The sequence below is a fragment of the Schistocerca serialis genome, chromosome 2, assembly GCF_023864345.2.
Source record: "Schistocerca serialis cubense isolate TAMUIC-IGC-003099 chromosome 2, iqSchSeri2.2, whole genome shotgun sequence".
Classification (NCBI taxonomy): domain Eukaryota; kingdom Metazoa; phylum Arthropoda; class Insecta; order Orthoptera; family Acrididae; genus Schistocerca; species Schistocerca serialis.
In genome coordinates this window covers 980,501,102-980,528,509 of record NC_064639.1, presented here as the reverse complement: position 1 = coordinate 980,528,509, position 27,408 = coordinate 980,501,102, and the positions used below count along the sequence as shown (strand labels likewise).

The 27,408-nt window shown below is 43.3% G+C and overlaps 1 protein-coding gene across 1 annotated transcript in view; it reads left to right on the top strand.

The window, feature by feature from the left end:
- The window catches only part of LOC126458395 (acyl-CoA Delta-9 desaturase-like), a 284,765-nt gene that overhangs the window by 245,460 nt on the left and 11,897 nt on the right, over nt 1-27,408 (top strand). The window contains exons 4-6 of the mRNA XM_050095403.1: nt 2,777-2,907; nt 15,039-15,244; nt 24,679-24,864. Of these exons, the coding sequence (XP_049951360.1) occupies nt 2,777-2,907; nt 15,039-15,244; nt 24,679-24,864 (523 nt within the window). The remainder of the gene's footprint in view (nt 1-2,776; nt 2,908-15,038; nt 15,245-24,678; nt 24,865-27,408) is intronic.

Below are 27,408 nucleotides of genomic sequence, written 5' to 3'. Positions count from 1 at the left end.
TAAGTCACAATGTGCCAGACCACAAGAGAAATGTATAATTACTCGTCGGATGTGCTCTTGACATCACACGTTGCAGCGTGGTATTTCTCATACAGATACGGAAAACATACGAGGACGAGTCAAATGAAAACCTTAAACATTTTTTTAAATATTATTTATTGTGCAGAAGTGGTACAAAGCTGTATCACTTTTCAACATAATCTCCCCCACGCTCAATGCAAGTCCTCCAGCGCTTACAAAGTGCATAAATTCCTTTAGAAAAAAATTCTTTTTGTAGTCCGCCCAACCACTCATGCACCACGTGGCGTACCTCTTCATCAGAGCGGAATTTCTTTCCACCCATTGCGTCTTTGAGTGGTCCAAACATATGGAAATCATTTGGGGCAAGGTCTGGTGAGTATGGTGGGTGAGGAAGACACTCAGAATGCAGGTCTGTGATTGTTGCAACTGTTGTACGGGCAGTGTGGGGCCTTGCACTGTCATGTTGCAGAAGGACACCTGCTGACAGCAATCCACGTCGCTTTGATTTGATTGTAGGCGGCAGATGATTTTTTTAGGAGAACTGTGTATGATGCACTGATGACAGTGGTCCCTCTAGGCATGTAATGCTCCAAAATGACGCCTTTTTCGGCCCAAAAGAGAGTCAGGATAACCTTCCCTGCTGATAGTTTCGTTCAAAACTTCTTTGGTTTTGGTGATGAGGAATGGCTCCATTTCTTGCTCGCTCTCTTCGTTTCCGGCTGGTGGAAGTGAATGCAGGTTTCGTCCCCAGTAACGATTCTTGCAAAGAAGCCATCACTTTCTCGTTCAAAGCGCCGAAGAAGTTCTTCACAAGCATCAACACGTCCTTCTCTCATTTCAGGAGTCAGCTGCCGTGGCACCCATCTTGCAGACACTTTCTGAAACTGGAGCACATCATGCACAATGTGAGGTGCTGACCCATGACTAATCTGTAAACATGCTGAAATATCATTCAGTGTCACTCGGCGGTTTTCCTTCACTATGGCTTCAACTGCTGCAATGTTTGACCTGGATGAGGAGCATCTTCCACTGAAGTCACGCCATTTGCGAACTTCCTACTCAAATCGTAAACTTGCTGCTGTGACAAACATGCATCACCGTACTGAATCTTCATTCGTCGATGAATTTCAGTAGGTTTCACACCTTTACTACGCAAAAACCGAATAACAGAACGTTTTTCTCCCCTGGTGCAATTCGCAAGTGGGACGGCCATCTTTACACTGATACTGCGACGGTATGTGTGCATCTGCACTATGTTGCCACCTACAGGCCATTCTGTACGCTGTTTGTAGCACGCTTACCAACTTACAGGATAACGGCGTGAAATTTCAATTTGTTATTACAAATTTAAGGTTTTCATTTGACTCATCCTCGTAAATTTAAACTTCATGCAGATATACAGAGTTTCTCCATTATAATACCTCTCAAAATGACATATGAATTACATAAAATGACCAGTGATGAAAAAATTGGGCAATAATTAAAGCCGCATAATAGACGCGTAAAACTTCTCTTGCGACTTTCTCGGAAGTGCCAGAGGAGTGCACCTTACTGCTCGCACATTACGTTATTTTAATGGCCTACGAAAGGTGTTCAAAGTTTGAAGTGGTCACAATGGCGTGGCCTTCTCTTGCAAGTGAAATCAGACATTACCACGACGATCCTAAAAAAATCAACCGATGCCTGATCGACTCCATCCTAGAAACACAGAAGCGAAGCAGCATTTACCCACCTAAAACGGCACCGTGTCCAGCAAACAAGTCTCTACAGACAACAAGGTCACACCCAGAGATCCAAGCACAAGTCCCGATCGAAGTCTGGACCCCGACTCTCCCTCAGCGTCCGCGAAAGGGTGCAGAGTCGACAGGAATATTTCCCTGAAGAGCTCTTAAAAGAGTGAATAGAGAAATTCTCCTAGCGTTCCCTTGGCACAAGCAGAGCGCGTCAGAACTATTGCGGCCAGTCAAAACCCACTGCTCGTTGTCATCCTATCAACGAGAGCAAATTTTCATTTCGAACCCAGCACTCTCTGCCCGAGAAAACTGCCATTGGCCAACCAAGCCCTGCGACCAGTGGTCGTCCTACCCTTCAGAATTCCTCTTCTCTAGTGAAAATTCGAATTAGTTGGGCAATTTAAACACAAAACAACGCCCATTAACCGTTTGAAATATGAAACGGCTTTGCGTGGCGCCAAGTTGTCGCCTTCCTTCGCATGGGAGCTCCCGTCAGACATGTATCGTCAAGGTAAGACGTCATACAATCGGCCCTAAATGCGTGGGTGGAGATATCTCTGTTCAAAGTCGCTTTTGTCCAGAAAACTTCACGCGTGGCCGACAAAAGCAAGGCTCTGCGCCGACACTGCCCTCTGGCACTCCAGCCCCCCCCCCCCCCTATCAAAGAGAATTCGAAAGTAATCAACGGAGAATTGACAGACAAACCCTACTATCGCTAAATGGCGTAAGTTTTATCACACTAGTGAAATCAGTACTGTATTTACCTGTTAGATCGCAACGATTTCTGAAATAACTGGGTATTGTTGTTCTTCATCGAATTAATGGCGGAATTAATCTTAAATGGAGGCCGAAATTTATCTACATGAAACGAATCAGCCTTAGAGTTGTCAGACGCGTCTCATTGTTCTCCTAAACTTCCTTTTTTTTTTTTTTTTTTTTTTTTTTGGAAGTCTTCTTTTGACACCTTGGCATATGGTTAAATAATATTGTTTTTCTTCGACATGAGATGAACGGTGTTGCAGCGATCTTCCTGGGCGGCGCAGGTGGGTTCGGAGTGACGGCAGGTGCCCACCGGCTGTGGACTCACCGCGCCTACAAAGCCACGTGGCCTGCCAGGGTCATCCTTATGGTCTGCTACTGCATCGCCGGACAGGTGAGTGAACTTCCTGTAACAGCACGCGCTGCGTTTTAGCATGCAGCAGCAGTATAGCAAAAAGACAGACAATCTGTAATACCACCGATAGGCCCTATGCTCATCCCATATGCACTATGCGATCAAAAGTATCCGGACACCTGGCCGAAAATGACTTACAAGTTCGTGGCGCCCTCCATCGGTAATGTTGGAATTCAATATGGTGTTGGCCCACCCTTAGCCTTGATGACAGCTTCCATTCTCGCAGGCATACATTCAATCAGGTGCTGGAAGGTTTCTTGGGGAATGGCAGACCATTCTTCACGGCGTGCTGCACTGAGGAGAGGTGTCAATGTCAGTCGGTCAAGCCTGGCACGAAGTCGGCGTTCCAAAACATCCCAAAGGTGTTCTACAGGATTCAGGTCAGAACTCTGTGCAGGTCAGTCCATTACAGGGATATTATTGTCATGTAACCACTCCGCCACAGGCCGTGCATTATGAACAGGTGCTCGATCGTGTTGAAAGATGCAGTCGCCATCTCCGAATTGCTCTTCAACAGTGGGAAGCAAGAAGGTGGTTAAAAAATCAATGCAGGCCTGTGCTGTGATAGTGCCACGCAAAACAACAAGGGGTGCAAGCTCCATCCATGAAAAACATAACCACACCATAACAACAACGCCTCCGAATTTTACTGTTGGCACTAAACACGCTGGCAGATGATGTTCACCGGGTATTCGCCATACCCAGACCCTGCCATCGGATCGCCACATTGTGTACCGTGATTCGTCATTCCACACAACGTTTTTCCACTGTTCAGTCGTCCTGTGTTTACGCTTCTTACACCAAGCGAGGCGTCGTTTGGCATTTACCGGCGTGATGTGTGGCTTGTGAGCAGCTGCTCGACCATGAAATACCAGTTTCCTCACCTCCCGCCCAATTGTCATAGTACTTGCAGTAGATCCTGATGCAGTTTGCAATTCCTGTGTGATGGCATGGATAAAATCGAAATGCCGTGTGGCTAGGGCCTATCGTAGGGTAGACCGTTTGCTTGGTGCAAATCTTTCGAGTTGACGCCACTTCGGCGACATGCGTGTCGATGGGGATGAAATGAGGTGATGATAAGGACAACACAACACCCAGCCCCCGAACGGAGAAAATCTCCGACCCAGCCGGGAATCGAACCCGGGCTGTTAGGTATGACATTCCGTCGCGCTGACCACTGAGCTACCAGGGGCGGACATGGTCTGGATAGATGTCTGCCTATTACACATTACGATCCTCTTCAACTGTCGGCGGTCTCTCAGTCAACAAACGAGGTCGGCCTGTACGCTTTTGTGCTGTACGTGTCCCTGCACGTTTCCACTTCACTATCACATCGGAAACAAAGGACCTAGGGATGTTTAGGAGTGTGGAAATCTCGCATACAGGCGTACGACACAAGTGACACCAATTCACCTGACCACGTTCGAAGTCCGTGAGTTCCGCGGAGCGCCCCATTCTCCTCACTCACGATGTCTAATGATTACTGAGGTCGCTGATATTTAGTACCTGGCAGTTGGTGGCAGCACAGTGCACCTAATATGAAATAGGGGTGTCCAGAAACTTTTGATCACATAGTGTACATATGCAAAGCAACGTATTTTCCTGGAGAAGATCTACAATCAGAATTTAGGACTGCGAAAATATTATACAATGATGCGACAAAAGTCATGGGATATCTCCTAACATCGTGTAGAACCTCCTTTATTCCGACTTAGTGCAGCAGTTCGACGTGGAATATACTCCACAAGTCGTTGGAAGTCCCATCCAAAACTATTGAGCCACGTTGCCTCTATAACCGTCCATAATTGCGAAAATGTTAGCGGTGGAGGTTTTTGTGCACGAACTGAGTTCTCGATTATTTCCCATAGCACTGACGGTGTGCAAATCATTCGCTCAAATTGTCCAGAATATTCTTCAAAACAATCGCGAGAAACTGTGACCCGGTGACAATTCCATTGTTGTTTGGTGACATCAAGTCTATAAATGCTGCAAATGGTCTCCAAGCAACCGAACGTAACCGTTTCCAGCCAATGACCGGTTCAGTTGGACCAGAGCAGGCAGTCCATTCAAGATAAAAACCGCCCCCACCATTATGGAGCTACCACCAGCTTTCACAGTGCCTTGTTGACAACTTGGTTACACGGCTTCGGGGGATCCGCGCCGTACTCGAAACCTACCACCGGCTCTTACCAACTCTAATCGGAACTCATCTGACCAGAACACGGTTTTCCAACCAATATGGTCACGAGCCCAGTACAGGTGTTGCAGACGATGTCGTGCTGTTAGCAAAGGCACTTTCGTCGCTCCTCTGCTGCCATATCCCATTAACGCCAAATTTTGCCGCACTGCCTTAACAGATACGTTCGTCGTACGTCCCACACTGAATCCTGCTGTTGTTTCACGAAGTGTTGCTTGTCCGTTAGCCATGAGAACTCTTAAGTAAAAGCTGCTGCTCTCAGTCCTCAAGTGAAGGATACAGTTCCGCACTGTCGCCTGATAAACAAAGTAAGAGCCTACAGAATATCAGACCAGCTGTGTGGCTGGATTGAAGAGTTTTTAGCAAACAGAACACAGCATGTTGTTATCAATGGAGAGACGTCTACAGACGTTAAAGTAACCTCTGGCGTGCCACAGGGGAGTGTTATGGGACCATTGCTTTTCACAATATATATAAATGACCTAGTAGATAGTGTCGGAAGTTCCATGCGGCTTTTCGCGGATGATGCTGTAGTATACAGAGAAGTTGCAGCATTAGAAAATTGTAGCGAAATGCAGGAAGATCTGCAGCGGATAGGCACTTGCTGCAGGGAGTGGCAACTGACCCTTAACATAGACAAATGTATTGCGAATACATAGAAAGAAGGATCCTGTATTGTATGATTATATGATAGCAGAACAAACACTGGTAGCAGTTACTTCTGTAAAATATCTGGGAGTATGCGTGCGGAACGATTTGAAGTGGAATGATCATATAAAATTAATTGTTGGAAAGGCGGGTACCAGGTTGAGATTCATTGGGAGAGTGCTTAGAAAATGTAGTCCATCAACAAAGGAGGTGGCTTACAAAACACTCGTTCGACCTATACTTGAGTATTGCTCATCAGTGTGGGATCCGTACCAGATCGGTCTGACGGAGGAGATAGAGAAGATCCAAAGAAGAGCGGCGCGTTTCGTCACAGGGTTATTTGGTAACCGTGATAGCGTTACGGAGATGTTTAGCAAACTCAGGTGGCAGACTGCAAGAGAGGCGCTCTGCATCGCGGTGTAGCTTGCTCGCCAGGTTTCGAGAGGGTGCGTTTCTGGATGAGGTATCGAATATATTGCTTCCCCCTACTTATACCTCCCGAGGAGATCACGAATGTAAAATTAGAGAGATTCGAGCGCGCACGGAGGCTTTCAGACAGTCGTTCTTCCCGCGAACCACACGCGACTGGAACAGGAAAGGGAGGTAATGACAGTGGCACGTAAAGTGCCCTCAGCCACACACCGTTGGGTGGCTTGCGGAGTATAAATGTAGATGTAGATGTAGAAGGCCGGCGGCTTTTGAGTTGCCCGTGGTCAGATCAAAATGCCTGAAATGTGGTTCAAATGGTTCAAGTGCCTCTGAGCACTATGGGACTTAACTTCTGAGGTCATCAGTCCCCTACAACTTAGAACTACTTAAACCTAACTAACTTAAGAACACCACACATCTCCATACCCGAGGCAGGATTCGAACCTGCGACTGTAGCAGCCGCACAGTTCCGGACTGAAGCGCCTAGAACCGCTCGGCCACAAAGGCCGGCGCAAGGTTTTCCATTCCTTCATTGTCCACTGGGCATAGCGTACACAAGATATAAAATTGGGAGGACTGTCACGTGCACTCAGGTGACTCATGTGAAAACGTGTCCGTCGTGCTTATGGCCGCTCGACGGAATTAACAGACATTGAACGCGGAATGGTAGTTGGAGCCTGACGCATGGGACATTCCATTCGGTTAGGGAATTCAATATTCCGATATCCACAGTGTCAAGTGTGTACCAGGAATACTACATTTTAGGCGCCGGCCGCTGTGGTTCAAATAGTTCAAATGGGTCTGAGCACTATGGGACTTAACTTCTGAGGTCATCAGTCCCCTAGAACTTAGAACTACTTAAAGCTAACTAACCTAAGGACATCACACACATCCATGCCCGAGGCAGGATTCGAACCTGCGACCGTAGCAGCCGCACGGTTCCGGGTTGAAGCGCCTAGAACCGCGCGGCCACATCAGCCGGCCAGACGGTCATGGAAGATGACTGTGACAACAGCTGCAAAAGTCATTGCAGAACTAAATTTTACACTCGCAAACCATGTCAGCACCAAAACACCTAGAAGAGAGCTCCATAAACAGGGAGTTGCACGGCGAGCTGGAATTTCAGAACCAGTCACCAGTGATGGAAATGCCCGTAATAGGAAAACGTGGCGCCAAAGCCATGAAACCTGTACTATGGAGTTACGGAAGAATGTAATTTGGTCGATGAGTCTTGTTGCACAATATTTCCAACTTCTGGCCGATATTCGAGCCAAGAGTGAAACATCGTGGGGATTCGGTGATGATTTGGGCAGTCATATCGTGGTATTGCATGGGATCAGTGGTTACTCTGCGAGGTCGCATTACTGCTAAGGATTATGAGGCCATTTTGGTCGATCAGGTCCATCTCATAGTACAGTGTCTGTTCCCCACTGGTGATGCTGTGTTCCAAGACGACAAGGCCCTTGTCCGCACAGTTTGCATGGCCCAGGCCCGCTGGAAGCTCGCCCAAATTCCGGGCCTCTTTTGCCGTGCAAAAAGCATTTTAATTTTTACGTTTGCCCAAGCCCCGTAATATGGCCGTCGTGGTTCAGTGGATAGCGCGCCCTGGAGGTCCCAGGTTCAGTACCGAACAGTGGTGGTGTTTTTCCTCCTTCGAGTCTCTCCAGGACAGCCACAGTTCCACACAGCCTGACAATAAACGAGCACTCGGGTTCTTTTCCCGAGGGTAAATGCCCAGGGCTCGCCACCTCCTCGTCCTCGTCCTCGTCCTCCCCCCCCCCCCCCAGTCAGCCCTCAGTGACGTGGCGAGGAAAGGCCGCAAGCTGTTTGCAGTCTCAGGCCAATAGCCCAGTTACGAACATCCACCACAGACTTTACCTTACCTTTTTTTTTTTCAGTCATCTGTGTTCCAACAAGTTTGATGTGGCCCGCCACGAATTCCTCTCCTGTGCGAACCTCTTCATCTCAGAGCACTTTTTGCTCTCTACAGCTCTCTCTAGTACCATGGAAGTCATTCCCTGACGACTTACCACATGTCCTATCACCCTGTCCCTTCTCAAATGGTTCAAATGGCTCTAAGCACTATGAGACTTAACATCTGAGGTCGTAAGTCTCCTAGAACTTAGAACTACTTAAACCTAACTAACCTAAGGACATCACACACATCCATGCCCAAGGCAGGATTCGAACCTGCGACCGTAGTAATCGCGCGGTTCCGGACTGAAGCGCTTAGAACCGCTCGGCCACAAGGCCGGCTGTCCCTTTTCCTTTCACCTTATCAGTCCACCTAATTTTCAACATTCGTGTATAGCACCACATCTCAAATGCTTCGATTCTCTTCTGTTCCGGTTTTCCCACAGTCCTTACCTTATAGACGCTGCAATGTTCAAGCGTTCGGCTGCTGAAGCAAGTAATTGCTTAACACTACTCAATTCTGTCATCTAACAACTCCGTGTATTTTTCCTTAGAAGGTCACTTGCTGTTTCCTCAGTGCAAAGTGTGTGTTCCTATCTGTACAACTGTGTCAACAGAATTTTTTCTAGCTGCCAAAATTTTGTATTTACGACTTACACGTGATCATTCAAAAATTCTAGGGCGGAGTTATCGGTCTGAAGGACCTCAAACTTGACATAGACCTCTCATTTGAACTGCCCTATACAATGATGTTAACAATTCTGACGACTGACTAGCACTGATTGATGGTAATTCACAATAATGTGATCCAAAGCGAAAGAAAATACGAACAATTGAAAAACCACTGCTCCGATCTCAACATGAATGTAATGTACAACTTAACACTCATACAACGAGGGCCTGCTGAAAGGTAAGGCCTCTGAACTTTTTGTGTGAAAACTCTTAAGCTTTTAAATAAAATAAACGTTTTTGACATTCTACAGCTTTATTCTTCATGTCTACAATTATTTCTCAACATAGTCATCCTGGCGACGGACGCATTCTCCCAGCGAGAGACCAATTTGTTGATACCGACACTGTAGAATGTTTGATTTTGTTGACGGAGCCTCTTACCTCATTTCTGCTTGCATCGCTTTTTCACTATTACCGTGAAATTCTCGAAGGTACTGTTCTTTAAGGCCTGGAAAGAAATGGAAATGGGGTGGAGCGAAGTCGGGACTGTATGAAGGATGATCGATAACAGTGAACCCAAGGCGCCGGATTGTTGCAAATGTTGCAGAGCTCCTGTGCGGTCTGCCATTCTCATGATGAAGGAGAGCGTACTTCGTGTGTGGACGAACTCTTCGAATTCCAAACTCGGTTACAACACACTGCTCCTCACGCACCGACATAGTTACATTACATACCACTGTTACACAATACAATTCGGAGCCCTCTAGCGGAAGAGGGCTGCAAGTACGTAGACATGAAGAATAAGAAACAGAATGTTAATAACATATGTTTAATTCAGAAAGCCTTAAGAATTTGCACATAGAAATTCGGAGGCGTTATTTTATACCACACCCTCGTAAATTTGGTGCTCGTAGCTTTAATGCGGAACCGATCTCATTTTCAAACGATTTTGATAAAACACTGATGACTCCCTAACTGCTGCTCACAAGAACATGAAACTCCGGCTCCTGGGGTGTTAACACGTTCTGAACACAGTCCCCTAATCAAAATGGTAGGTCATCTAAGAACGCAATAATCGCAAAATATTTTAATAAAAGCAGTCTCGCTGCTCAGCTGTGCCGGCTGAAAACTCCACACTAATTGCTAAACAGACCTCGCATCCCCATACAAGCTTCTTAATTTCCTACATTTTCGCCCTCGCACCGCCTTCCTAACTCCCTACCTTTTTCGCCTACACCACCTTATCAATTTCTTACATTTTTGCTATTTTTTCAGTTTTAATCTGTATTTAATAATTGATAAATTGTGAAGGGCGTTCAAAAGAAAAAGTGCGAAACAACACTGTGGGTATACGGTAATTGAAGTCTTTATTCAAGTGTAATCACCAGAGGGCTGAGCACAACTAACACACTGTTTCACGAGCCGAAGGATTCCCTGTTCCCAGAATTTCTGTGGCTGTGACACGAGCTAGTCCTCCAGCGCGCTCCTTCCCTTCGTCGTCCGAATTGAGGCACTTTTGCTTCCATTTGAGCTTGGCCATTACACTCTGCGTGACCTCGGAGACGTGTGAACGCGCGTCATCGTGGAGCAGAGTCACCTCTTCTGTGAACAGCCCAGGCCGTTAGCTCTTGATCGACTTTCGTAGTCTTTGGCGCGTCTTCAGTGGAGGTCCCTATTGATTGTTTTCCCGAGCTCGAGAAATTCGGCGAGTATGGGGCGTCGGACGTCGAGAAAGGCTCTGAGCATCGTTCTGCCTGCTGAGGGCACATCTTTGAATTTTTTAGGTGGAGGTGACGGCGCAACTTTGGCGTCCCTTGAAGTTATCCCACAGTAGCATATGCAAATTTCAACCGGTTTGGTTGTTGCGACGTTTCGTTCCTTCTCATTTGAACACTCCTACGAGGGGCGTTCGAAAAGTCTGTGCAAATTCCGAGAGGTGACACCACCGGCGCCTATCGAGGTCATGTTTAGTTAGTAGCATCTTTGGAAAGAACGCACACCAAGTTTCAGCCATATTGGTCTATTTATTTGTGTTTGGCATTCGTGTGAATCAAGGAAGTCGAGTGATTGTCAAAAAATGGACGAAAAAGAATTTCGTGTGGTGATTAGACATTACTTTATGAAAGGCAAAACGCCTCAGGAGACTAAAGAGAAGCTTGATAAACATTACGGTGACTCTGCACCTTCGATTAGAACAGTTTATAAGTGGTTTCAAAATTTTCGGAGTGGCCATACCGGCACAAGTGATGCTGAACGTTCTGGACGCACTGTGGAGGTTACGACTCCAGAAATCATTGATAAAATCCATGATATGGTGATGGATGACAGGAGAGTTAAGGTGCGTGAGATTGCTAGTGCTGTGGGCATCCCGAGTGAACAGGTACATAATATTTTGCATACACATTTGGACATGAGAAAGCTATCCGCAAGATGGGTTCCGCGAATTGCTGACGCTTGACCAGAAACAGAATCGTGTGAAGTGTTGCAAGGATGGTTTGCAGCTGTTCAGGAAGAATCCGCAGGACTTTAAGCGTCGTTTCGTCACTGTGGATGAAACATGGATACATTACTATACTCCTGAAACCAAACAACAATCTAAACAATGGGTTACCAAGGGAGAATCTGCACAAAAAAATGGGAAGACCATTTCTTCGGCCGGAAAGGTTATGGAGACTGTCTTTTGGGATTCACAAGGGATAATCCTCATCGACTGTCTGGAAAAGAGTAAAACTATTATAGGTGAATATTATTCACCGTTATTGGGCAGTTTGAAAGCCGAGCTGCAAGAAAAATGCCGGCGATTGGACCGCAGAAAAGTCATTTTCCATCACGACACACCTCAGCAGTTGTGGTCACAAAATTAAGGGAGAAAGGATTCTAACTCGTCTCACATCCCCCATATTCTCCAGACTTGGTTCCTTCGGACTACTATTTGTTCCCCAATTTGAAGAAATGTCTGGCGGGACAAAGATTTTATTCAAACGAGGAAGTGATTGTAGCAACTAATAGCTATTTTGCAGACTTAGACAATTCCTATTATTTGGAAGGGATCAACAAATTAGAGCAACGTTGAACGAAGTGTATAAGTCTAAAAGGAGAATATGTCGAAAAATAAAAAAGGTTTACCCCAAACACGTAAGTAGTTTTTATTTTTGCGTGGACTTTTCAAACGCCCTTCGTACATTATCAGAGTCATCTGCTCGTAGGGATGTTTTACTATTTAAACCCTGGGTTTTGACACTCCGTCTTACCATTACACACTAAAGCGCCAAAGAAACTGTTATAGGCATGCGCATTCAAATACAGATACATTAACAGGGAGAATACGGTGCTGTGGTCGGCAACGCTTATATAAGTCAGTAAGTGTCTGGCGCAGTTGTTGGATCGGTTAGTGCTGCTATAATGGCAGGTTATCAAGATTTAAGTGAGTTTGAACATGATGTTATAGTATAGTCGGCACACGAGCATGGGACACAGCATCGCCAAGGTAGCGATGAAGTGGGGATTTTCCCGTATGACCAATAGACGAGTGTACCGCGAATATCAGGAATCCGGTGAAATGTAAATCTCCGACATGGCTACAGCCGCAAAAAAAATTCCTGCAAGAATGGGACCAACGGCGACTGAAGAGAATGGTTCAATGTGACAGAAGTGCAATCCTTCCGGAAATTGTTGCAGATTTCAATGCTGTACCATCAACAAGGGTCAGCGTGCGAACCATTCAACGAAATCGTCGATGTGGGCTTCTGGAGCCGAAGGCGCACTCGTGTACCATTGATGACTGCACAACACAAAGTTTTACGCCTCGCCTGGGCCCTTCAACACCGACATTGGATTCTTGATGACTGGAAACATGTTGCCTGTTCGGACGAGTCTCGTTTCAAATTGTATCGAGTGAATGGACATGTAAGGGTATGGAGACAACCTCATGATTCCATGGACCCTGCATGTCAGCAGGGGACTGTTCAAGCAGGTCGAGGCTCTATAATGGTGTGGGTTTTGTGCAATTGGAGTGATACGGGAACCCTGATGCGTCTAGATACGACTCTGACAGGTGACACGTACGTAAGCATCCTGTCTGATCACCTGCGTCCATTCATGTCCATTGTGCATTCCGATGCACTTGGACAATTCCAGCAGGACAATGCAACTGCCCACACGTCCAGAGTGGATCCAGGAGCACTCTTCTGAGTTTAAAAACTTCCGCTGGCCACCAGTTTCCCTAGACATCAACGTTATTGAGCGTATCTGGGATGCCTTGCAAAGTGCTGTTCAAAAGAGATCTCCATCCCCTCGTATGGACAGCCATGCAAGATTCATGGTGTCAGTTCCCTCCAGCGCTACTTTAGACATTAATTGAGTCCACGCCACGTCGTGTTGCGGCATTTCTGCGTGCTCGCTGGATTCCTACATGTTATTAAGCAGGTGTACCAGCTTCTTTGGCTCTTCAGTTTTGCTCCACTTTGAAACCTTAAGGCGTTTCCCGCTCTCTGCCACAAATACAGTTTTCTTTCATGATAGCCAAGACAGACACAAAGCCGCGCCATTGTTAGCAACATCATATTCAAAAAAAAAAAAAAAAAAAAATTGGCTCTGAGCACTATGGGACTTAACATCTGAGGTCATCAGTCCCCTAGAACTTAGAACTAGTTAAACCTAACTAACCTAAGGACATCACACACATCCATGCCCGAGGCAGGATTCGAACCTGCGACCGTAGCGGTCGCGCGGTTCCAGACTGTAGCGCCTAGAACCGCTCGGCCACTCCGGCCGGCATCATATTCAAGTACCATATGTTTGTTTAGCAATACTACTTGCCATTAAAATTGCTACACCAAGAAGATGACGTGCTACAGACGCGAAATTTAACCGACAGGAAGAAGACGCTGTGGTATGCAAACGATTAGCTTTTCAGAGCATTCACACAAGGTTGGCGCCGATGGCGACACCTACAACGTGCTGACATGAGGAAAGTTTCCAGCCGATTTGTCATACACAAACAGCAGTTGACCGGCGTTGCCCAATGAAACGTCGTTGTGATGCCTCGTGCAAGGAGGAAAAATGCGTACCATCACGTTTCCGACTTTGATAAAGGTCGGATTGTAGCCTATCGCGATTGCGGTTGATCGTATCGCGACATTGCTGCTCGCGTTGGTCGAGATCCAATGACTGTTAGCAGAGTATGGAATCGGTTGGTTCAGGAGGGTAATACGGAACGCCGTGCTGGATCCCAACGGCCTCGTAATACTAGCAGTCGAGATGACAGGCATCTTATCCGCATGGCTGAAACGGATCGTGCAGCCACGTCTCGATCCCTGAGTCGACAGATGGGTACGTTTGTAAGACAACAACCATCTGCTCGAACAGTTGCAGCAGCATGGACTATCAGCTCGGAGACCATGGCTGCGGTTACCCTTGACGCTGCATCACAGACAGGAGCGCCTGCGATGGTATACTCAACGACGAACCTGGATGCACGAATGGCAAAACGACATTTTTTCGGATGAATCCAGGTTCTGTTTACAGCATCATGATGGTCGCACCCGTGTTTGGCGACATCGCGGTGAACGCACATTGGAAGCGTGTTTTCGTCATCGCCATACTGGCTTATCACCCGGCGTGATTGTATGGGGTGCCATTGGTTACACGCCTCGGTCACCTCTTGTTCGCACTGACGGCACTTTAAACAGTGGACGTTACATTTCAGATGTGTTGCGACCCGTGGCTCTACCATTCATTCGATCCCTGCGAAACCCTACATTTCAGCAGGATAATGCACGACAGCATGTTGCAGGTCCTGTACGGGCCTTTCTGGATACAGAAAATGTTTGACTGCTGCCCTGGCCAGCACATTCTCCAGATCTCTCACCAATTGAAAACGTCTGGTCAATGGTGGCCGAGCAACTGGCTCGTCACAATACGCCAGTCACTGCTCTTGATGAACTGTGGTATTGTTTTGAAGCTGCATGGGCAGCTGTACCTGTACACGCCATCCAAGCTCTGTTTGACTCAATGCCCAGGCGTATCAAGGCCGTTATTACGGCCACAGGTGGTTGTTCTGGGTTTTCTCAGGATCTATGCACCCAAATTGCGTGAAAATGTAATCACATGTCAGTTCTAGTATAATATATTTGTGCAATGAATACCCGTTTATCATCTGCATTTCTTCTTGGTGTAGCAATTTTAATGGCCAGTAGTGTTGCAATATGTGTTAGTCTATAATGGTACTGACGCCTTGCGCTGCTGGCAGAACCCTTTGTACGACTGGGTGCGCGACCACCGGGTGCACCACAAGTTCAGCGAGACGGACGCGGACCCGCACAACGCCCGCCGCGGCTTCTTCTTCGCGCACGTGGGCTGGCTCATGATGCGCAAGCACCCGGAGGTCGTCCGCCGCGGCAAGCAGATCGACATGAGCGACATCCTCGCCGACCCGGTCGTCCGCTTCCACCAGAAGTGAGTCCGCAGCAGCTCTCTTGTCAACAATACGAGGATCACACTCAGAGTCATAAGCAACAGATCACAACCAGTACTAATTTTTGTATTTTAGACAAACCACCTACTCGTATTAATCTACAGATTGCACCGTCACTTTTCAATGTTGTCTCCAACTCTCCCACCGTTTTGTAAATCTGAAAATTCCCATGTGGCAGAAGTTCGCGCCAGCTGCCCAACAGAAATGATAAATGGAATTCGTTTGATTGTCAAACGGGCAATGTGTGGCGACTTCAACGAGTAAAGTAGCAGAACATTGTAGAAAAACATCTTCCACCCCAAAAAAAATTCTGGTCACTGTAAAAGCTGTCAGTGACACCAAAGTTAGTGTTCAGACACTCGTGATAACACAGGAACTGAAACTGAAAATAGAAAGGCAAAAGGAAAAATGCTGAGTCCCATCTTTAAATATCCCTTTACAAAGATAATTCCAGGTGTGCTATCTCAGTTTAATCCTTGCACCACTGAAAAGACGACTGGTAAGGAAACTGAGAAACAAATGAAATCACTAATATTGAAGAGAGCTCGACGGACCAGTGGAATCCTACGTTGGCTGACTGTAGGATTGTACAAAATGACTTAGACAAAATTTCTAATTGCTGAGATGAATGGCAACTTGCTCTAAATGTAAAAAAATGTAAGTTAATGCGGATGAGTAGGAAAAACTGTCCTCTAACGTTCGAATAAGCATTCATCGAGTGAGGTTTGACGCAGTCAATTTGATTATGTATCTAGGTGTAATGTTGCAAAGTGGTATGAAATGGAATGAGCATTTCAGGTTGGCATTAGGGAAGATGAACGCTCGTCTTAGTTTTATTGGGAGAATTTTAGGAAAGTGTGGCTCATCAGCGAATAGAACGTTGGTGCAACCCATTCTCGAGTACTGTTCGAGTATTTGGGATCCCCACATCGGGTTACAGAAAGACAATGAAGCATTTTAGAACTGGTAGGTTCAATAAGCACTCAAGAATTACGGAGATGCTTCTTGAACTCAAATCGGAATTCCTGGAGGGAATACGATGTTTCTTCCAGAAGGTACTATTGCGCAAATTTAGAGAACCAGCATTTGACACTGACTGCAGAACGATTCTGCTGATGCCAACGTACATTTCGCGTTAAATACCATGAAGATAAGATGCGAGAAATTAGGGCTCGTATGGAAGCTTTTAGACGTTGTTTTTCCATCGCTCTATTTGAGAACAGAACAGGAGAGGAAATGAGTAGTATAGATACAAGGTACCTTCTTCCATGCACCGTAAGGTGGTTTGCGGAGTATGTATGTAGATGTAGATCTTCATAAGATTCTAAATAGAATCATACACACTGATCAGCCAGAACATTATGATCACCAGCCTACTATCGACATAAGCCCATCCAGGCGACAGCAGTGTCACCTGGCGAGGAATGATTTCTAAACAGATACATGCACGGTCCATGAAGTATCAGTGAGCATACTGTCCATGTGTAGAATGGAGAAGTCAAGTATCTATCTGACTTGTGAGGGCCCAGAGGCTCAGCACGAGCACTTTGTAAACTGCAGAACTTGGGAGTTCAAGGAGTACTGTGAGTGTCTTCAATGTGTGGTAGAACCAAGGTGAAGTCACATCTAGACATCATGGAGTTGGGTAGCCACCTCTCGTTACAGATGTCAGACGTTGTAGGCTGGGCAGGCATGTAAAACAGGACAGGCGATGAACTGTGGTGGAACTAACGTCAGACTATAATGCTGGGTAGAGTACAAGCATGTCTGAATACAAAATGGACTGAACACTCCTAACAATGGGTCTCCACAGCCGACGACCCACAGAGGTGCCTATGTTAACACCACGACATAGACAATCGCAACTGAAATGAGCAAGTGACCATTGGCACTGGACATTAGCATAGTGCAAGACCGTTGCATGGTCTGAAGAATCCTGAAACCTTCTTCATAATGCTGACAGGAGGGTGTGAATCCCTTATCTTCCAGGGAAACAGCTCCTTGGCACCTATACTGTGAAAAAGGTGACAAGCTAGCAGCAGCTCCATTATGCTCTAGGGAACATTCACGTGGGGATCTGTGGTCCAGTGGAATTCGTGCAAGACACCACGATAGCCAAGGAGTATCGTACACTGGTTGCAGACCTCATACAACCCTTCAGGGTGATCACGGTTTTCGATAGTAGTGCCATTTTTCAACAAGATAATGCACGTGTTGCAAGGCCAGGAGTGTGATGGAGTGGTTTCAGGAAAACAGTGGCAAGTTCCAATTGATGTGCTGGCCCCCCAAATCACCAGATCTAACACATTTGGGATGTGGTTGAATGTGGCATCATAGCTCGTTGCCCCCCTCTCCAGAATTTATGAAAATTAGCTTATGTGTATGTGCAGATGTGGTGCCAACTCCCTCCAGTGACCAACCAAGGCCTCATTGCTTTCATGCCATGATGTGTTGCTGCTGTTATCCATGCTCAAGGTGGACATACCAGCTATTAGGTAAATGGTCGTAATGTTCTGGCTGATCAGTGTACCTTAGATTCCTTGAAAGAAACACTGTAGCCAGCAGCTGGAGGAGATCACAGGTTACACCAGTCTACTAGAAGAGTAGCAGAAGAGCTTCACAAAAACTACTATCCATTTCCTTTCAATTCTGTCTGTTATACAGTCACAGTACATATTCTGAGCTCAAATACAATAAGGTCCCCTCCTCTATGTCTACCAACACATATTCCGTAAACATTGGTCATGTGGAACCCAACTCTCACTTTTCTCACTCAACATCCTGAAAGTCTTCCAGGCTTCCAGAAAGCATTTGACTCAGTATTACATTAGTGCTCACTAACTAAATCATGTTCATATGGGATATCAAATGAAATTTGTGACTAGATTGAGGTTTTCTTGGCAGGGAAGGTGCAGCATGTTATCTTGTGTGGGAAATCAGCAACACAAGTAGAAGTAACTTCAGACGCATCCTAGGGAAGTGTACTGGAACCGTGCTGCATGTTAACATATTAAACACCTGGAAGATAACATTAATAGTAACTTCAGATATACTGCAGTTCTTTGTACTGTTTGAGAAAAGCTATACAAGTATTCAGTCAGATCTTGAAAGATTTATTTAGGCTGCACAGAGACTGGCAATTTATTTAATTGTTCAGAACTGTAAAATATGGCACTTCACAAAACACATAATCATAGTTTTCTATTACCATAAAGTCAATGTGCCACAAGTGGAACCAGTTCATTCTAATATCTGATTGTAACAATTTTTGCAGGTATAAAGTACAATGATCCCTTAGGTTCATTCATATGTACGACAGGTTACAGATTTATATTCATTGACATGCTATTGGGAAAATGCAAGCAGCCTACAAAGGAGAACAATTACAAAGCAGTTGTAGGTCCCATCAAAGACTATTGCTCAAGTGTGTGTGATACATCCAAATAGGACTGTCAGGGAATATAATATGTACACAAAGAAGGGCAACACATATAGTCACAGGTTTGTTTGACCCACGGGAATGTGTCACAACACTGCCAAAAACCTGAACTGGCAGGTGCTCGAAGATAGACTCCAGTTATTCTGCAAAAACCAACTTAAAACGTTTCAAAATTCATCACTAACTGAGCAATCCAGGAAATTACAACACATCCAACATGTTACTCCCTTGCGATCCCAAAAAAAGGATTACACTAATTATATTTACATCTATACTCGGTGAACCACTGTGAAATGCGTGGCAGAGGATGCATCCCATTGTACCAGTTATTAGAGCTTTTACCTATTCCATTTAAGTTTGGAGCTCGGGAAGAATCATTGTTTAAAGGCCTCTGTGCTTTCTAAAGTTAATGTAATCTTGTCCTCACAACCTCTATGGAAACAATACATAGGGGTTGAAGTATATTCCTAGAGCCATCATTTAAAACCAGTTCTTGAAATTTTGTTAGTGCACTTTCTCGGGAGTTTTCATCTATCTTCAAGAGTCTGTCAGTTCAGTTCTTTCAACTTTTCAATGGCACTCTCCTGAGGGTTAAACAAAATTGTGACTATTTTTGTTGCCCTTCTCTGTATACATTCAGTATTCCCTGGTAGTCCTATTTGGTATGGGTCCCACACATTTGAGCAATCCCAGGATGGGTCACACCAGTGGTTTTTAAGCTATCCCCTTTGTAACCTAATCGCATTTCACCAGTGCTCTACCAATAAATTGAAGTCTACCACCTGCTTTCCATATGACTAAGCCTACATGCTCGTTCCATTTCATATCCCTACAGAGCATTACACTCAGATATATGTGTGAGTTGCTTTCTTTTTAAATCCACAATTTTACCATTCTTTGCACCACTTTCAAATCTTATCAAGGTGTGGTTGAATATTTATGCAGCTTCTTTCAGACAATACTTCATTACAGATAAATGCATCATCTACAGACAATCTGAGGTTACTGTTAACATTATCTGCAAGGCCATTAATATAGAATATGAATGGCTCCAACATATTTCCCTGTAATACTCTATAAGTTACTTCTACGTTTGCCAATGACTCTCCACCCAAGATAACTTGCTGCATCCTCTCTACCAAGAAATCCTCAGTCCAGTCACAAATTTCACCTGATTGTACTTTTGATGATATGCTTTGGTGTGGCACTAAGTCAAATGCTTTACAGAAATTGAAAAATACTGCACCTGCCTAACTACCACAGCTTTCAGTATGTCATGCATGAACAGTGTGTATTGGGTTTCACATGATCGATGTTTTCCAAATCCATGGTGGTTGGCATGAAAGAGGCCATCCTTTTTGAAATAGCTCATTACCTTTGAGCTTAGAATATCTTCTAAGATTCTGCAACAAGTGGACGTCAAGGATATTGCACAGTAATTTTGTGGATCCTTCTGCTACCCTACCTGTAGACGTATGTGACCTGCAGTTTCTTTGTACTACTCGACTTTTTTTTGTTCAAGGGATCTACAGTAGGGACTAACATAGTGGCAAATTCATTACAGATTCTGATAGGGATTCCACCGATTACTGGGGCCTTCTTCAATTCTAGCTATTTCAATTGATTTTCAACACCACTGATACTAATATCTGTACCGCTTTTCAATAATACGAGAATTAGATTGGAGCAATACCCCCAGATTTTCATTTGTAAAGGAACATTTGAAACCTGAGTTCAGCTTTTCTGCTATTGCTTTGCTACCTTCAATTTCAGTCTCTGAGTGTCTGAACACCAACTTTTATAGCGCTTTACACAGGAACAGAATTTCTTTGGATTTTGGGAGAGATCCTTTGATAATATTCTGCTACAGTGGTCAATGAAGGCACCACATATTGCCTTCTTGAGAGCCAAATGTGTCTCATTCAGCATCTTCATGCTTTGTATCACACATATTATACAGTACTCTCTGTTTCTTTGGAAGTTTTTTTACAGTAACTGTAAACCATGTAGCATCCATCCCACCATAAACTATGTGTATACCTATCAACTGAATGGTCATCTATTCTTATAAGTCTGAGCCACAGTTCTTTTACATGCTGCTTTACAGATCTGAATGTTTAGAGTTCCTTACGGAGATACATCAGTACTGATTTTTATTTAGCATGCTGTCAAAAGCCATGCTGAGGTGGTTACACTGGTTCCCATCAGATCATCGAAGTTAAGAGATTTGTTTAAGTGCTTCAACAGTTCTGCAGTATTCCCCTCCCAGTCAATTTTATTATCCAGCTGTAAGACCAAGAATTTAAAGATGTATACTTCTTCTATCTGCTGGTTGTAATATTTTAGGCATATAATGACAGGAAACCTTTTAAAAGTTCTGTATTGCATATAGTATGTTTTTTTAAGGTTTCATGGCAGAGAATTGGCTAGAAACCATTTATTTATGCCCATGAAAATTTCATTAGCCAACTTTTCTAAGGCTTTATTTGATTTACTACTTATTGCAATGTTTGTATCATCTGCAAACAAAACAAACTTGGCATCTGGCAATGTTACTGATAAAAGTTCAGTGACATACACAAGACAAAGTAAGGGCCCTAAGATGGAATTTTGGGAACACCACATGTTATTGGTTCCCAGTTGTATGATGCTTGATGCCTTGATATGTGCCTCTTTCCTATTGACACCCTCTGTTTTCTGTCAGAGATATAGGATTTGAACCATTTTGCAGTATTCCTGCTACACTGCAATATTCTAATTTACATAAAAGGGTATTGTGATTTACACATTGAGATGCCTTTAACAGGTCACAAAATACACCAGTAACTTGTAATTTATTATCTAATGAATTAAGTACATTCTCATTCTTATTTGATGTGTAGTTAGTCTTCTCAATATTGGAACCCTTTAAAAATCTTAACTGTGACTTGGACAATATTTTATTTATGGTCAAATGGTAAAGAGGATGACTGTATATTATCTTTTCCAAAATTTTTGAGAGTGCAGGCAAAAGTGAAATTGGATGGAAGTTAGTGGTATTTCATTATCTTCTTTCTTATGTGAAGTTCAGTGCTTAACTTCAGCATGTTTCAACCATTCAAGAAATGTCCCACTGATAAGATTGGCTACACAAATAACTTAAAATGTCACTAAACTCAGAGGCACACTGTTTAATCAACTTTGTTCATATATTTAATTTTTGGACTCTAAGGATTTTATTGTGAACATTAGTTCCACTGGTATTGTGAGGGTCATACTCGTATTACTGTAGTAATTTGTAGGATTGGTCTGAGATATTACATAGCAGCATGTACTGAACCTAAGAACCCTATCTTTTCAGCAACAGATATGATGTGCTCACTGAAAAGTTCTGCAACACTGCACACTTGTGTTACTCATGTATTGTTGACTCTTAATGCTATGTGCTCCTCTACATCTCTGGTTCTACCAGACTCATTCTTCACTGTATCCCATACTGTTTTTATTTTATTATCTGATGTGACTGTCCTTTTCTGACAATGTATGTGATTTGATGTGCTTATTATTGTCTTCAATATTTCACAGTATGTTTTGTATTGATCTATAGCTTTTACATCAGAGCTGTTTCTGACTGATAGATATAGGTTCCTTATTGACTTGCAGGATACCTTTATTCCTTGACTAGTCCATGGCTGTTTTATAGACTTTGGTCTAACCTAACAGAAGGAGTTAGGGTCTATGTTACAACCAGGGGAGGTATGATCCATTACAACATTCAATGTACGATAAATGTCTGGGGAAGACCATCTTCCAGCACAACATGTGGACACACACAGATATTGCTCACGCTGTCGTGGAGAACTTATCCTTGTAATCCTGACTTGATACCCAGTGATTAACTGCTGAAGCATTCACAACAAAGTGCCAGAGTTGGAAGTGCTCCCAAAAAGAGGTGGCACTGACAGAAAGCCATTAAAAACTCAAAATTGATAGCAGTGAAATTTTTTAGGTAAATCTAAGTGTATATTGAAAGCATAGTCAAAAGGTAAATGGTGGTATTTACCACAGAGAACAAGAAGCTCAGATCCACTGATACAGAAATTGTAACTACATATGAGATAGTCTGCACAAGACTCAGTATTGAGGATAGGCACAAACTTACAATGGGTCCTTATAGTCAGGTACAGAAATATTTGGAAAAAATTCCATTTCGCTAGTATGTAAGTTCCCATCGTACTGTCATCACTGGAGAAGCCCTTAATCATCCACCAGTCAACTGCAAAAATTACAGTTTTCTAAGTGGTGGATGTGACAAGATATCCTATGAAAAATTACTAAATGTTGCCTGTGACAACTACCTAGTTATTGCATACACTCACTCATGATATGACCAACCTAAGAGCAACAAAGAGACCCGACCTCTTTGATGATATCCATACTGAAAACTGTGCCAGAGACCATGAGGCAGTTGTAGCAACCATGATTACTAAAGTTCCAAGGGCAACTAAAACAAGTAGAGGGATTAATGTGTTTAGCATGCTGAATATAGTGAAGTCATATGGCATGAATGGCTGGGAGACACTGAAGTGCAGATTCAGCATACTATGCTTACTTTCATTCCATAAAATCATACAGGATTGTTTTCTGGGGTAACTCAACAAGCCGAGCTGAAGTTTTCCAAGCCCAAAAACAATTATTTGTGAAGTTAACTGAAGGACATCCTGCAGAGGACTGTTTAAGGATCTAGGGATACAAACTACTGCTTCCCAAAATATTTATTCCTTAATGAAATTTGTGATTAAAAATAATCTTTTTTTACCAATAGCTTAGTTCTTGGAATCAATACTAGAAACAAGAATAACTTCCACAAAGACTTAAAGCCACTTACTTTACTTCAAAAAGGTGTCCACTATTCAGCAATATATATATTCAATAAATGCCAGCAACCATAAAAATTTTAACTAATAATAAAGTTCAGTTTGGGAAGAGTCTAAAGCATTTATAGGTAGTTCTATGTTATTAATAATATTACATAATGAGAATATCATGTAGAGTCTGGCTTCCATACAAATTTTGTGCAGTAATGCCTTCATTGCAAATAAGTGCTGTAAAATGTTTTTATTTTATTTTAATTTGTGTTTATTTGATGATGTATGGCTATAGTAGCCTAAGCATTATCATATGCACCTAAGTGTATTGAGCATTTAATATTTGATGACAGGTTTTATATCCTTGTATATGTAAACAAGCTTAAGATATGTTCTTATTTTGCAACTATTTATTGTGTGTTCTTGATTTCTGACATGTTCCACATACCAGAGGATCTCCTCACTATGGATCAAGTGGAACACAAGTACATCTAATCTAATCATGAACAGGTTGTTTTTAACAGAATTAGAAAATATGTGTAGCACTGCTTTCATATCAAGTTTGGTAAGATTAGATCATGAAAGTAGTTCTTCATAAAACTATTATTTCACTGCAATAGATGGTTCACAATATCAGTGAGTGATAGGCAGTTCGCTCTGTGATTCAAGCCTGTTATGTCATGCATTCTTGTATGTATCGAGTTCCTATAAAATAAAGCATGCTGGGTACTCCGTACCACTGTGTCATCTATCATTCACCATCACTACATAATGGAGTACCACAAACTTAACCACATGGAGAATGTTAAAAGAAAAAAAATCAAGCAGTCTTATGTTGCAGTCGATGTGTTATATTGAATCAGTGTCAACTTTTAATACATTATGATTTGCATTAAAGAAGCTAAGAGCTCTCAACTGTAAGCAATTGCCCATGGCAAACAGTGGATTAGCTGTTAATCAAGTGCTTGCAATCAATCTTTGATTGTTAAATACAAAAGAATAATAATATAAAATTAGTTCTCCACCAGTTGTGTGTAGGCCTACTACTCATTTACAGCTGCTTAAACTCAGCACTGAATATGTATCCCAGGGGCATGTGGTTATGGATTGTGTGCATCTATGCCTGCAGGTACTTTAGGCCACTGAAATTCATGCTGTGCTTCTACCTACCTGTGATGATCCCTGTGTGGCTGTGGGCTGAAGACTGGTATCTATCCTTGGTCGTCAATGCCATCATCCGGTATGCCTGTAGCCTCAACTTCACCTGGCTAGTCAACAGTGCTGCACATATCTGGGGCAACAAGCCTTATGACAGGTTGGTTATAATGATTTGATCGAGATCTGCAGATTCATACCAGTACTTAGTAACATGTAGCATCAATACGTTCATGACAAACACTGTCATGGGAAGCATTTGTTATTATGTATTTCTAAAATTACTTAATAACCAATAAATAAATAATAATAAAATAAGATAAGTAATAAAAAAACTAGAAGATATAGGGGGACAGTTTTAGAGTAAAAGTGTGATAGAATGGTTTTGAAGAAAGGAAGAAAGAATAAGTTCAAAACATACTTGTTGTTGTTGTGGTCTTCAGTCCTGAGACTGGTTTGATGCAGCTCTCCATGCTACTCTATCCTGTGCAAGCTTCTTCATCTCCCAGTACTTACTGCAACCTACAATTTTCTGAATCTGCTTAGTGTATTCATCTCTTGGTCTCCCTCTATGATTTTTACTCTCCACGCTGCCCTCCAATGCTAAATTTGTGATCCCTTGATGCCTCAGAACATGTCCTACCAACCATCCCTTCTTCTTGTCAAGTTGAGCCACAAACTCCTCTTCTCCCCAATTCTATTCAATACCTCCTCATTATTTATGTGATCTACCCATCTAATCTTCAGCATTCTTCTCTAGCACCACATTTCGAAAACTTCTATTCTCTTCTTGTCGAAACTATTTATCGTCCACGTTTCACTTCCATACATGGCTACACGCCATACAAATACTTTCAGAAATGACTTCCTGACACTTAAATCAATACTCAATGTTTACAAATGTCTCTTCTTCAGAAACACTTTCCTTGCCGTTGCCAACCTACATTTTGTATCCTCTCTACTTCGACCATCATCAGTTATTTTGCTCCCCAAATAGCAAAACTCATTTACTACTTTAAGTGTCTCATTTCCTAATCTAATTCCGTCAGCATCACCAGACTTAATTCGACTACATTCCATTATCCTCGTTTTGCTTTTGTTGATGTTCATCTTATATCCTCCTTTCAAGTCACTGTCCATTCCCTTCAACTGCTCTTCCAAATCCTTTGCTCCATGGATTTAAAGTCCTACTCCGAATTTTTCTTTTGTTTCCATTACTGCTTGCTCAATATACAGATTGAATAACATCGGGGAGAGGGTACAACCCTGTCTGACTCCCTTCCCAACCACTGCTTCCCTCGACCCTTATAACTGACATCTGGCTTCTGTACAAATTGTAAATAGCCTTTCACTCCCTGTATTTTACCCCTGCCACCTTTATAATTTGAAAGAGGGTATTCCAGTCAACATTGTCAAAAGCTTTCTCTAAGTCTACAAATGCTAGAAACATAGGTTTGCCTTTCCGTAATCTTTCTTCTAAGATAAGTCATAAGGTCAGTATTGCCTCAGCTGTTCCAACATTTCTACGGAATCCAAACTGATCTTCCCCGAGGTCGGCTTCTACCAGTTTTTCCATTCGTCTGTAAAGAATTTGCGTTGGTATTTTGCAGCTGTGACTTATTAAATTGATAGTTCGGTAATTTTCACATCTGTCAACACCTGCTTTCTTTGGGATTGGAATTATCATATTCTTCTTGAAGTCTGAGGGTATTTCGCCTGTCTCATACACCTTGCTCACCAGATGATAGAGTTTTGGCAGGACTGGCTCTCCCAAGGCTGTCGGTAGTTCTAAAGGAAGGTTGTCTACTCCTGGGGTCTTGTTTTGACTCAGGTCTTTCAGTGCTCTGTCAAACTCTGCATGCAGTATTGTATCTCCCATTTCATCATCATCTGCATCCATTTTCATAATATTGTCCTCGAGTACATCGCCCTTGTATAGACCCTCTATATACTCCTTCCACCTTTCTGCTTTCCCTTCTTTACTTGGAACTGGGTTTCCATCTGAGCTCTTGGTATTCATACAAGTTGCTCTCTTTCCTCCAAAGGCCTCTTTAATTTTCCTGTAGGCAGTATCTATCTTACCCGTAGTGAGATAAGCCTCTACATCCTTACATTTGTCCTCTAGCCATCCCTGCTTAGCCATTTTGCACTTCCTGTCAATCTCATTTTTGAGACATTTGTATTCCTTTTTGCCTGCTTCATTTACTGCATTTTTATATTTTCTCCTTTCATCAATTAAATTCAATATTTCTTCTGTTACCCAAGGATTTCTACTAGCCCTCGTCTTTTTACCTACTTGATCCTCTGCTGCCTTCACTACTTCATCCCTCAAAGCTACCCATTCTTCTTCTACTGTATTTCTCTCCCCCATTCCAGTCAATTGTTCCCTTAAGCTCTCCCTGAAACTCTGTACAACCTCTGGTTTAGTCAGTTTATCCAGCTCCCATCTCCTTAAATTCCCACCTTTTTGCAGTTTCTTTAGTTTTTATCTACAGTTTGTAACCAATAGATTATGGTCAGAGTCCGCATCTGCCCCTGGAAATGTATTACAATTTAAAACCTGGTTCCTAAATCTCTGTCTTACCATTATATAATCTATCTGATACCTTCTAGTATCTCGAGGATTCTTCCATGTATACAACCTTCTTTTATGATTCTTTAACCAAGTGTTAGCTATGATTAAGTTCGGCTCTGTGCAGAATTC